At 42.8% G+C, this 13,463-nt stretch overlaps 1 protein-coding gene across 3 annotated transcripts in view; it reads left to right on the top strand.

Moving 5' to 3' along the window:
• The first annotated feature begins 1,369 nt into the window (after nucleotides 1-1,369).
• MEGF9 (multiple EGF like domains 9) overlaps nucleotides 1,370-13,463 on the top strand; it is an 85,409-nt gene continuing 73,315 nt past the window's right edge. For 2 of the 3 annotated variants that reach the window (XR_014247502.1, XM_082402264.1), the window contains exon 1: nucleotides 1,374-2,149. Coding sequence is in view for 2 of the 3 variants with exons in the window: in XM_082402264.1 (XP_082258390.1) it covers nucleotides 1,555-2,149 (595 nt within the window). In the remaining variant the exon portion in view is untranslated. Of the gene's footprint in view, nucleotides 2,150-13,463 lie in introns of all 3 variants that reach the window. The other variant, XM_082402265.1, reaches the window with a different exon arrangement.

The following is a 13,463-nucleotide window of genomic DNA, read 5'->3' as shown; positions in this document are numbered from 1 at the left end:
ACAAAACTATCCTCTCCCCACCCACTCCTCATGCAGGTAAAGAAATGCATTTTTAATTCACATATACACGGGTTCGCACGCAAATCTCATCGCCCCGTTCTTGCTGGAGGCCAGTGACTAATGGAAAGCCATACACAAAGCGAGCATCACGCAGGGGAGGCCAGGAATGGGTTGGCGGTGGGGCTGGGATTAAGCCCTGTCAGATGACAAACGCGCCCTGCCCGGCTGCCACTAGAAGCTGCTGAGCCGAGGCTGCAGCGCGTGAGCGAGCTCTGAATCCTGGGCGATGGTGCGAGGCTGCGCACCGGAATTCCAGCTTTACACAGGGTTGAGTGTCACCCAGGGTCAAGCTCTGCTATCAGACCCACCCCAAGAGGCAGGCGGCTTTGGGTACACGCAGGGCTGCGGCATGGGTCTTGTCCTAACACAGTACACTGAGTGTAGTAAGCATAAATGAGGGTTTACTGTGGGCCAGGCACTGCGTTAAGCCCTTTCAAATCATTACTTAATTCTCACATCAGCTCTGTAAGAGGGGGATGGGGGCGTTGGGGGTGTTAGCTCTCTATCCTCCCCTTTTTAGAGGTGAGAACACTGCGCTCAGGCCACAAAACCACTCAGCAGGAAACTTGGAGCTGAGGTTCAAGCCCATCCGATCCCACTCTCCCCGGGGTTTTAGGGTAAAGTGTGCATGTGAGCCTGTCTCCCCCACGCAGGAAGCTTGCACCTCCGGCTCCTGACGGGTCTCTTAGAACCCCCGTCCTGCCAGGCACAGCACCTGGCCCACTGCAGGTGTCTGATGAGGGCGTGGGTCTTGGTTCGGTGAGGTCCTCAACAAGGACCTCAGTTTCCCCATCTCTGAAATGGGAAAGCAGCGCAGACCTCGCAGGGCCGAGGCCAGGTGCTCTCGGGCAGCAGAGGTAATGCTGGGCTCCACATCCTCACTGCAGCCGCCCTCACCCATCGCGGGGGTTCCAGCTCCGTCTCCACCCGAGCCCGGGCGCGTCGCCGGCGCCCCATTGTTCAAGAGGGCGGGGAAGCTCCCGAGAACGGACTCTCCGCTCCGGGTCGCGCTCGCCGCCCAGCGGAGCAGACGACTTGGCCCGGCTTCTGCCGCGCGGGGCGCGTCCTTTGTCTGCTCCGTGGCGCCCGGTGCCCGAGGCCCGCGCCCCGCTCCTTGGGCAGACAAAGCCGTGGCTGCCGCTAGCCGGACCGGCTGGTGCTGTGCTCGCACCACCCTCCTCCCGACTTAGCACCGCCCCCTCTCCTTGACGTCCTCTGATTGGCCCGCGGGGCCACAAAGAGGCCGGGAAGCGGGTGGGTCACGTGAGTTAGCGTGGCCTCCCATTGGTCGGGTCAGACTGCCAATCGGGGAGGGCGGGCTGTCCGCTCACGGCCCGGTCGCTCCCTCCGCGCTGGGTCCCGCCCGCGGGGCCGGCCGCCTGTCAGAGGGAGGTGGCGATGGTGCGCCCGGTGGCGGTGGCGGCTGCGGCGGCTTCCCTGGTCCGAGTGCAGGGAGGAGAAGATGACTGACCGACCGACTGACTGAATGAATGAATGAATGGCGAAGCCGAGCGCGCCATGAGGAGCCTGCCGAGCCTGGGCGGCCTCGCCCTGTTGTGCGCCGCCGCCGCTGCCGCCGCCGCCTCAGCAACCTCAGCGGGGAATGTCACCGGTGGCGGCGGGGCCGCGGGGCAGGTGGACGCGTCGCCGGGCCCGGGGCTCGGGGGTGAGCCCAGTCACCCTTTCTCTAAGGCCATGGCTCCCACGGCCCAGGCCCCGAGGACCGGACCCCCGCGCGCTACCGTCCACCGACCCCTGGCTGCGTCCTCTTCAGCCCAGACCCTGGCGACCACCCCTTCTCGGGCCAGGGCCGGACCCGCTCCGACCACCTTTCGGGCGCCGCTCGGCCCCTCGCCGATCACACCTCCTGCGGTGGAACGTACTCGGACCACCGCTCGGGCAACGACCAGACCCGCGCCGACCACCATCTCGACGACCACTGGCCCGGCGCCGACCACCCCAGTAGCGACCACGGTGCCGGCGCCCACCACTCCCCCGATCCCGACCTCCATTCTCCCCGGTGGCGGCAGCAGCAGCAGCGTCCCGCCCACCCCACCTGCCACCGAGGCCCCCTCGCCGCCTCCCCCAGGTGAGTCTCAGTGCTTCCTCGCCCGCCGGACCCTCCCAGCGGCTGCCAGTGCCTTTCCCCTCCCCGGCCTCTAGCGTTGGGCTCTTGGCTGGAATGGATCATTTCTTGCCCCAAAGGTTCCCCAGATTTCGACTCTCAAGGGGAGGTCCAAGCTCCAGCTAGCCTGCCCCCCAGCCCCCGATCTGGAAAGTCTTTTGTCCCCCCTTGGGCTGTGCTTCCTCGGGAGGGGGGCGGCTGCTGCGTGGAAAGGCATCGCACCTCCTTCCAAACAGGGCTCTCTGGCCTTTGTCAGACAGGCTAATGGGCGCAAACTTTTGCGTTCGGTTCGCTCACCTTGCCTCTCCGCCTGGGTGATTTGGGGAAGTTTGAAAGCCAGCCCAGTACCTCCTGAAACCAACTGGTCAAAAACTGAGTCTAAGGGATTCCTCCTATAGCTCCACTTTCCTTGTTCATTTCTCCTTGTTTATATAAATATCAGATGTGCATGTGGCAGGTGGAAAAGATATTGAGAGGATTTTGTTTACAAACAGTAGTACAGGCCACTTGAGGCCAAAAAAAAGACATTGTAATCCATGCTTTCCCTGCAAATAAATAGATTCAGTAGGTCATTTGGGGCAGGTGTGTATCTAGGTTGAGCACGTTTATAAATTAGGTTAAATCCCTTCCTTGCACCATTTTTTTTTTCCCTTCCTCAATTACAAGGTCAATATGTTTGGACAAATACACATTTTAAGCAGGGATGCCAGCTTTTTTCCCCCTTAAGGGGAATGTTCAGTTTTGCTGATGCTGATAAAAGCCAATTTCTGTCTGAGTCCCCGTAGAAAATAAAGCTCTTCTTCCTGCTGATTGAAGTCTTCAAAGTTAGAGACAACTTCTGTTCTTTCCCCCTTGAGATCTGAAGTGGGCCTGGAACTAAACAAATAAAACCTACCTTGTCAAGATGTTAGTCAAGAGTTTCTGAATTCCTTTGCTTTGAGTTGGGGTTTGATTTGTCCAAACCATTTTGTCTAGCTGTATTTATATTAATGGATCTCTGACCTAATTCTTAGGCTCAGTGATTTACTGTGGAGTCAGGTATGGACTTTGGACTATAATTGAATTTGTAGAGAGTTTTCCCACATGATTATGAGCCTTAATACAGTCACATCTTGGATTGGAGCTTGGCATTGACATAAGAAGGAATGCAGATTATTCACCCATAAAAAGCCAAGTTTGTATTTCTTCCAGCTTCAAGGGCTGTACTAACTAGCTGGATTTTGACTGTAACCGTTTTTGGCCTTCCTATAGAGAGACTGACATATTACTGAGAGGCAGGAAGCATAGAGGTTGAGAGTATGGACTCTGGAGTCCATTCTTAGGTTTGAATCCTAGTTCTGCCCTTTATTAACTGTATAATCTTGGGCAGGTCACTTAATCTCTCTTCATCTGAGAAATGAAGATAATAATAGTACTTAGCTCATAGGATTGTTGTGAAAATTAAATAATTTAGTACATTTATAAAGCTTAGAACAACCGTTCCCCGTGCAGAGTAAATAAGCACTGTGGGTGTGTGTGTTAGCTATCCTTATGACTAGGTCTTCTTCTTTTTTTTTTTTTTTTTTTTTGTGGGATAGAAAGCATTTGAGAAACGTAGTAGAGACTTGTGGTGATTTTTATTTGTTTTAGTAAAATATAGTAGAAAAGGATGAATTAGATTTTCCGAAGTTTGAAGCACACCGTAGTGTTTATGTAGGAAGATTGCTTATTTTGAATGGTTAGTGTATGTCTGTGTAATTGATGTTATTTTACCTTAATAATTTTTGTATTGTTATTTTTAAGTCACAAGGGTAACTTTTTCCTTTTTAAGTTGCTTTTTCATTGTGATAAAATATACATAACATAAAATTTGCCATTTTAACCATTTTTAAGTGTACAGTTTAGTGGTATTAAGTACATTCAAATTGTACAGCCATCACTACCATCCATCTTCAGGACTTTTTTATCTTCCCCAACTTAAACTCTGTATTCATTAAACAATAACTTCCCAACCCCATCGCCCTAATTCCTGGCAACAACCATTCTACTTCCTGTCTCAGTGAATTTGCCTACTCCAGGTTCCTCGTACAGGGGGACTCATACAGCATTTGTCCGCAAAGGTAACCTTTACTTGCAAAAATTATAAAGAACCAGAAGTCTACAAAGGAAAGAGTGAAAGTCACTCCTTTACTGCCTCCCAGGTCCAGTCAGTTCCTAAAGGTCACTACTGTTAGCAGTTTGATCTTTTCTCAGACATTTTTCTAGGCATATATGAACATAAACACAGGGTTTTTAAAAATAGGTTTTAAAAACTCAAAATGAAATAATTATATATATGTTACATATATTAATTATATATGGTTATAGCAAGTCGTAGAGTTTTGCGACTTGCTGTATCCACTTAACTATGTATCATGGACTGTTTTTTTCATGTCAGTACCTAAGGTCTACCTTATTCTTTTCAGCAGTTGCATTTTTCGTTGTAAGTGTATACCATAACTTATTTAACCAATCCCTTGTTTATGGACACTTAGATTGCTTCTAGGCTTCACTTTAAAAAGCACAGGGAAGAATGTGTTCTTGTTCAGTCCATCACGTATATATTATATTCTCTAGTACTTTGGCTGGAGTTTTGTAGACTCCAAATCAATTTCAAGAGAAGTAAAGCTGGATTGAGTAATATTTGCCATCTGAGCTGTTCAAGGCTTTTAGTAACTTCCATGGACTACCATATATCTATGTCTATGGTGGTCTTTGAGCAACAGAAGTTTTAGAAGGATGTCCAATTTTTTTTAAAAATTAATTAATTAATTAATTAATTTGGCTGTGTTGGGTTTTCGTTTCTGTGCGAGGGCTTTCTCCAGCTGTGGCGAGCGGGGGCCACTCTTCATCGCGGTGCGCAGGCCTCTCACTGTTGTGGCCTCTCTTGTTGCGGAGCACAGGCTCCAGACACGCAGGCTCAGTAGTTGTGGCTCACGGGCTTAGTTGCTCCGTGGCATGTGGGATCTTCCCAGACCAGGGCTCAAACCCGTGTCCCCTGCATTTGCAGGCAGATTCTCAACCACTGCGCCACCAGGGAAGCCCAGGATGTCCAATTTTTGTAGCTCTCCTGCGTTTTAAATTTTTCATAGCTTGTAGTTTTCTGTGAATTCACTATGGATTGCCCGTGTCTAGTTCTCAGAAGCTGAACTGCCTCTGTGGGCCTACTGATGGGCAGTTTTAGCTTTACAGTAATGTAATCGAGTATGGCCTTTCTATCTGAGCATGGGTTCTAGTCTACTTCAAACAGTAAACGCATCTCTTTGACAGAAGGAAAACTTCTAACTGAATTTGAGAGACCTAGTTAGGTTGGCAAAGTTGGATTCTCTGGCATTTGGGAAGACGGGTACAGGGTGTTTTATTTTAATGTTCCTGTAAGGGCTGAACACCATAGATAATATATTACGTGTTTGGATGGGTCTTCTAGCTGCTCCTTGAATTAATAAGAATTTCTTTCAAGGCGGTCTAGCTCGGAGCTCTTGCCTGCCCCTCAATTAGGGCTGTCTTTTGTTTATAGGGACACTGATCTGCAAACTGAAACTAATTGCCCAGCAAGCAAGCATTTTCCTCCCACAGACCTGGCAAAACATTTGACTGATTGGTTGGCTGGGTAGGACATTCTAAGAAGGGTGAAGGCAGAAGCTGTGATACTAGAGAATAATAGTTATCAACAGTAAGAGACTGAAGAGATGACAAATGTTTGATTTTTAAAATTACGGACCTTCAGGGCTAGATATGACTTTAGAAGCCACTGCGTCCTAACGTGGCTCTACGTTGCAAGAAACACTTCCATGGACTTAGCTGAAATATTTCTCACTGTGGTTAACACCAGCTGGTTCTGGCTCTGCCCTTTGGGGCCATACAGAACAAGTCAGCTCTCTCTGGGCCATGACAGTTCTTCAGGGATCTGCAGACAGTGATCATGTTCCCTCTGAGTCTGGGCTAAATAACTTCAGCTCCCTCAACTGTTATGTGAAATGGTTTCAGATTCCCTTACTATCCTGGTTACCCCTCTTCTGGACTTTTTCAGTTTTTCTGTGTCTCTCCTGGAGTGTTGAGCACAGAGCTGAACGTACTGCTCCAGATGTGCTCTAACCAGCTCATAGTAGAGAGGGCGGTTACCTTGTTCTTTCGGGATGCTGTACTACTGTTGATGCCGTTAGTTCCTCATCACAGTAGCTTTTTTAGCAGCCACATTATGTAGTTGACTCATTGAGTCCATTAAGATAGTTAAGTCTTCTTTTTTTTTTTTTTTTTAAACATGTAGTAGATGAGTCTGTCTTCATTCTGGACTTGGAAACTCTTGTTATTTTCTTAAGTATAAACTGAGACATTTGCCAAGCATGTAAGATTTATTGTGTTAGATTCAACCCATCATTTTGGATCCCGAGTCTGTCAATGTACCCCACCCAGTTTATTCACATTCACCTACAGGGTGTTCCTATAGACAGAGTCTAAGGACAAGTTAGGGCAGGTTGTTCTTACCTCATAGGGGAGAGTACATTTATGGATGATAAAACAGTTTGGAAGGGAAGGAATAATGATTTAGATTAGTTCTCAAAGGTCTCTTCCAGCTGTAAAGTTCTGTGATGATTTGGTACCCATGATTCAGGGCACATGAATGCCCCCGAAATGAGCCTTAATCATTTATTTGTGATCTAAGTTAAGAGAATAGGCTTTTTTTCAAACAAGTCCTAGAATTTAGAGTTTGAAAGCGCTGACTACTATGGCATGTAAATAAAATATTGTGAATGGATTTTATTTGAAAGGAGCATTCTGGGAATTCAGGGCCCTCCTACCTGTACTGGGAAATGTTTTCTTCATCCTAAAATTCTGTACAGCTAGGTTCAGGGTGTCGTTTGCTTATGGTTGTTTAAGAAGATACCATTCATTTTAAGGAAATAGAAATTGTTGAGGCTTCAAAGATAATGTATGTTCATAATCTTTTATCGAAAACCTGTGGGGCTGGGTGTGTTTCAGAATTTAGAATTTTTCAGATTTTAGGAAGTTAATAAATACACCCCAGTGAAGTCTAGGGCAGCATCCTGTAATCAAACACATGAAGATACTTGCAGCAAAATGCATGTATATTCACACTGAGTGGGTTTTTAAAAAAGCTATAAATAGCCTTGCATTTGTTCAGGTCAGGTTTTGCTGCCAAATGAATAACAGAAAAAGTTTTGGTTTTTTGGATCTTCTGGTATTTACATCAGGTCTGAGGGATTGTGGACCGCTGTAATAGTAATTGCAAACACATATAGTACTTACTATGCTACATGTACTGTTCTGAGTGCCTTACAAATGTTACTTTACTTAATCCTCACAACAGTTAGGTATAATTGAGTTAGGTACTATTACTGTCTTCATTTTATAGATAAGGAAACTGAGACTCAGAGAAGCCCAGCTATGGTGGAGCCTAGATTCAAACCCAGCCTTTGTGGTTCCAGAATCCATATTACTGGCATTTAAAGAAATAGTTATATAGAAGATAAGAGAAGGAAACCATTTTGCTAAAAATATTTGCCCTTGGATACTAGTCTGAAAATTTTTCACCTGTTCTTTGGCATTTACTCTCTTCATTCTCTTGTGTGCTATTCAGTCACCTCCTCAAAATTTCTGTTTTACAATGTTGTACAATTATAGCTCTAACTCTTCCTTTGATTAGGTTCTAATATGGTGTGTGATAGGGAGGATTGTCTGTAGTCTTTTTAGGGCTAGGCCCAGGGACTTCTCAAATTCACTATATCTTATTCCTGGCCTGAGTGCCTAGCTTTCTGCAGAAATTCCTTAGTCTGATTAGTTTCTGGAACAGCACAGTTAAACTCCCAAGCATTAGTTTCAGATCTACTGAATTATGTCCCCAGGAAGCCTTCTGGCTAGTTGAAAATTTACACATTGAAATAATCTAACTAGGTCTTTTTATCTTGATTTTTTTTTAAAGATCCATAAAATTAAAGTGAGTATTACTTTTCATCTCAGCATTTCTAAGCATGTATATATTAACTTCCAGACATCTTGGCACCCTTATAAAAAGAATAGAAGAAAAGTATCATGGTGCTGTTTTTACTGATGGGTAAATTATGGGTAGAGAGATTACTGCTCTAGGGCGCTTAATAGATCAGAAGAGAATAGAAATGTAAGATCTGTTTGGCTGAAAGACAGTGTTAGATGATATTTTTAGTTAAAAATAGCTTTAATTCATGCTTTTTGCCTTGATCTTTATTTTTGTTTGTTTTCTTTAGATATAATATAAACATCTTTAATACTAATGTTGAGATTATGTTATAGGTATCTCTTTTGGTCACTTAGTCTTTTTTTAAAAATTTTTTTAAATTTTATTTATTTATTTTTGGCTGCATTGGGTGTTCGTTGCTGTGCGCGGGCTTTCTCTAGTTGCAGCGAGCGGGGGCTACTCTTTGTTGCGGTGCACGGGCTTCTAACTGCAGTGGCTTCCCTTGTTGCGGAACATGGGCTCTAGGCACGTGGGCTTCAGCAGTTGCAGCATGCGGGCTCAGCAGTTGTGGCTCACAGGCTCTAGAGCGCAGACTCAGTAGTTGTGGCGCATGGGCTTAGTTGCTCCGTGGCATGTGGGATCTTCCTGGACCAGGGCCTGAACCCGTGTCCCCTGCATTGGCAGGCGGATTCTTAACCACTGCACCACCAGGGAAGCCCCTCTTAGTCTTTTTTTCAAGTATGCGTTTTGGTATATCTGTTTTTCACTAAAAACAACGACCCTAACTGCACTCGTAACTTTGAAGGGAGATATTTTAAAAATTGTTATGAAAAAGATAAAGATTATGTCTGGATACATATGTGTTTGAATCACAGTAAAGGTTTACTCAACTCTTTTTAACTGTATCTATTTAAGTACATGTGATAAATGTGTGTCAGAATAATCCCTCTAGTAATGCCACTGTTCCACAGATAAGTATTACTGTCTGAAAAATCTTTCCCTATTACTTTTTCTTCATTAAAATAAAATCTTCTGTTCTCCTTGCTCATTTTTTTTCACTTTAAGCTCCTCTGTATGTTCTTCTTACTCTTGTCTCTTATTCTTGAACCCATCCATTCTTTCATGTTCTTTAAGGAACCAAATTATCCTCTCTACTTAACAATTTCCCATTTGTCCTCCTTCAATGCCTCCTCAAAACCTAATTCTTCCAAGAAGTCTTTCCAGGGGAACAAAAGGTCCTTGAAGATGTCCTGGTAACAGGGTGCACAGGGTTGAACACTTTGCACTCAGAACAAAACCTGTCTTTCTTTGTGACTTTGACTTTTTCCCTATGAATTTGTTTTTAAAGTCTGTTTAATTTAGATTATTAAGCCCACTTGATAAGAAAGTGACATAGTTTATACAATATTCAAGATATGGTATTAATTCTTTCTTTTAGAAAAAAATGAAAGAAAAGATTTTCTTTTTGTTCTGGATCTTCTTTATTGTCCAGTTCTTGTTTTTGTTTTTTGTTTTTTGTTTTTGTTTTCCTTCTCCTGAGGAACAATACAGAAAAAAAACCTCTCATAACAGAAGTTATCTGCCTCCAAAAAAAAAAAAAATCCAGTACTTTGAATAAGTAGCAAATTTCTTTTTCTATTTATGAATAATATGAGCAGTTTTTGTTAGGTAGGTGGATTTGGACTAAATAGCAATATAAAAGGTTTAATTTGGTTGAGAAGCAAATATTTGATCTTTTGAATGACAGAATTTCCCCTGTAGAAATCTAATTAAAGTTAATAGTGAACAGAGTGCTTCTAATAATTAACAAGTGTGCAGTGCTTTACGGTTTACAAGGTGCTCTTAGAATCTCTGAGACTTCGGCATCCATATTTTGTAGATTTCTGGGTATTATATGAGTCAGTAAAACCTCAGATTCTGATCTCTGTTGGTACTTATGTTGGTGAATATAGACGAAAACTTTATAGGTTTTTGGTGGGTTTCACATTTGGTATTTTGTATTTCAAACTGTTGTCTTGGGGAACTAAGATCCCACAAGCTGCATGGTGTGGCCAAAAAGAAAAAAGAAAAAAAAAGAAATCAAACTGTTGTCTTTTTTTTTCCTTTTTATTTTATTTTATTTTATTTATTTATTTTTTTGTCTGCATCGGGTCTTCGTTGCTGCGCGTGGGCTTTCTCTAGTTGCCGCCAGCGGGGGCTACTCTTCGCTGTGCGCAGGCTTCTCACTGCGGTGGCTTCTCTTGTTGCGGAGCATGGGCTCTAGGCCCGCGGGCTTCTGTAGTTGTGGCACGTGGGCTCAGTAGTTGTGGCTCACGGGTTCTAGAGCGCAGGCTTAGTAGCTGTGGCGCATGGGCTTAGTTGCTCCACGGCATGTGGGATCTTCCCCGGCCAGGGATCGAATCCGTGTCCCCTGCATTGGCAGGCGGATTCTTAACCACTGTGCCACCAGGGAAGTCCCAGACTGTTGTCCTTTAAGTTTATTTTGTTGAATGTAAATCTTTGACTGGTTTAGCTGCCCATATTTATGGGATGGAAAAATAGCATTTTGGGAAGAGGATTACTTACTTTATATATTTTTTCCTGAGTACTGTATGGGGCTGAATGTTATGGAAAGAGCCCAGTAATAATTGAAAGTAAATGGTAATGGAGGTAGCAATGCAAACTACAGAACTTGATTGGGAGAACTCATGTAAATTTCATTTCTTCAGATGGAAATATTATTTACTTCTTTCCTAGTGTAGGAATCTGTTTGGAATTATTTTAACATACTTGTTCTGTTGCCTCAAATCAGTGTGAGTAGCAAAGGAACTTGGTACTCTCTCACCTCTCATTACCAATCTAATATTTAGCGCTCTGGGAGGAAAGGTAATTAATGTTAACTGAGCACCTATTATATGCCTAGTTACCTACCAGGATTTTTTTTTTTACTTACATCATGTTATTTAATTCTTAGACAAAGCAGTAGTTAAATATTATTGTCCTTACTTTATGGGTGGCAAATATTGAGGTTCAGAAAGAGAAAGCAGCTTGCTCAAACTGTCAGGCTTATGAAGTCCATGAGGGCAGGGACTTCTGTTTGTTCTGTTCACAATTGTATCCCCAGCGTCCAGCCCAAAATAGATTCTGAATAAAAATTTAAGGATTGAATGAGTGAAGAAGAAGGAGTGGTTTGTAGCTACACTAGATGTGTAGTGTATTCTTGAGGAAAATAATGTAATCTCATGGCCTTTTCCTTAGTTTAGAAACGAACTTTTCTCCTTTTCTCCATTACTCATAGGAATAGTATGAGAACCTACTTAGGCAAGTGGAGTTCTTTGAGATCTAGCAAATTACATTAATTATTCATTTTTTGTTACATAACTTTGTCCCTTCTATTTTTCTTAAAGGAAGGACAGCAATATACAGATGTAAATCTGATGCCTTTTGTAGAGAAAGTAGCTAAAGTTGGAAAACAGAGCCCTTGTATGTAAGACATGGGACCCTAAGGTCTTTCACAGTTCTCTTACTGGTTCTGTAATCTTGGGCAAGTAATTTCATCTGTAAAATGAGAGAGGCTAGATTTGTTGTTTCTAAACTGTACTATTTGGGAAGCCAGGGTTCCTTAGATGTGTTTGGGAGCCAGTATAGGGACTCAGGAGGCCAAGTGGGTCTACTTCTGGGCCCTCCACCCCCACCCTCACCTCACACCCCCGCATCACCGCCCACACTTTAATCAACTCTACTCTCATCTGGTTTATATATTGGGTTTGTTTTTTTCAGTAGAGATATTTGAAATAGGAATTTTTCTACTCTAAAATTCTATAATAAAGAAATTATGGTAATCTCTGAACTATTATGCATCTATTAAAATGCTTACATTATGTTAAGTAGCAGTATACATAGAAGGAGAGAAATACACCAAAATATTAAGTGGCTAAAGCTAAGTAATGGGATTATGGGTCTTTTTAATTTCCTTCTCTGTGTTTCTTTGGATTTTCCAATTTTTTGTTTTCAATGAATGTATCCAATTTTAATTTTACAATCATAAATATAAATGAATAACATGAAAAAATGAATAAAAAGTTATGATAAGCTTGATAAGCCTCCACTTATATGAGATCAACTCACGCGATATTACCCTGGGCCACTTTCTAATTTCTGTGATTGACTCACCAATTTTGATCTGCATCAGAGATATTTGCTTAGTCTCAGTGAGTTGTGGTTCTGAAGAAAGGAGATTGCTGAAGACAATACCCAAGAAAGGAAACTGTTCCTGACACCTAACAAGTCAGGGTAGTGAAGACACATCTAAGATTTGGTACCTTTAGGGAAGGTTTAACTGAGATCTTAGCAGAGGCTGAAAACAGAGCTGATTCTTTATCCATTTCATTCTGTCTAGGGAATTTAAAGCATAAACTTAAAAGTTAATTAAAGTAGCTTTTTGAAATAGATCTTGCTTAAATTGTGCAGAATTTGAATTCATGACATTGTTCACAGCCTTTACCAATAGATGGTCTTTGGTTATCTCTTCCTTTAAAGATACAGAGCTCCCAAAAGTTTGGTTTCAGTCTATCCGTATGTTTTGCAATTAGATCAGATGGGATTGCTTTTATACTGGTAATACAACAGCTGTTCTATATGATATCCTTGCCAGGGAGACAGCTAAGCTCTGAGGGAAGGGGAAATATATTCAGTTGGAAACAGGAATGTATTCTGCCTAGTCACAGGGAAAATGATAAGGGGTAGGAATGTTTTCAACCTGGCTGGAGAATGTTAAATAACCTTTATTTAGTAAATTTTGCACTCTTTAGATAACTGATTTTGGAAACTTTTGTTTCAGTCTTGCATGCTTCCTAGAAACTGGCATATTACCAGGGATCTTATTAGATTTTTATTGTTTATTTTTTAAAATCTACAGTTTTTATTTGATGTATTGAGCAAAAAGAAGAGGTTAGGAGTAACACTGTTTATTGTAAGGAGAACGTCATATTCTCTAGTTCCTTTTAATTTTAGAATGGTCTTTAAAAGTGAAATTCCTTTAAACATATTCTAGGGATAGTTGTCTCCTCTGAAGGAAATTGCATGAACCGAGTAGCTTTTAGGTTCTCTTCAGTCCTATCTGCTGTTTATAGGGATGAAATGGCAGTTTGGGAAGGGTTAACGGTAATAATGAGGGAAAAGATGGAATGCTTCGTATTCCAACGTATTTATCCTGTTTTATATCTGTATTGAGGCTTGATTAGAGGAAGGCATTGGGCTTTTTTTGCTGTAGATTTCTCATTTGACTTCATATTCCTTATAACTCTACAGCGTGTTTTGATTACCTGT

Source organism: Balaenoptera borealis (genome assembly GCF_965194805.1).
Source record: "Balaenoptera borealis genome assembly, chromosome: 8".
NCBI lineage: Eukaryota > Metazoa > Chordata > Mammalia > Artiodactyla > Balaenopteridae > Balaenoptera > Balaenoptera borealis.
This window is presented reverse-complemented; position numbering and strand designations above follow the sequence as displayed.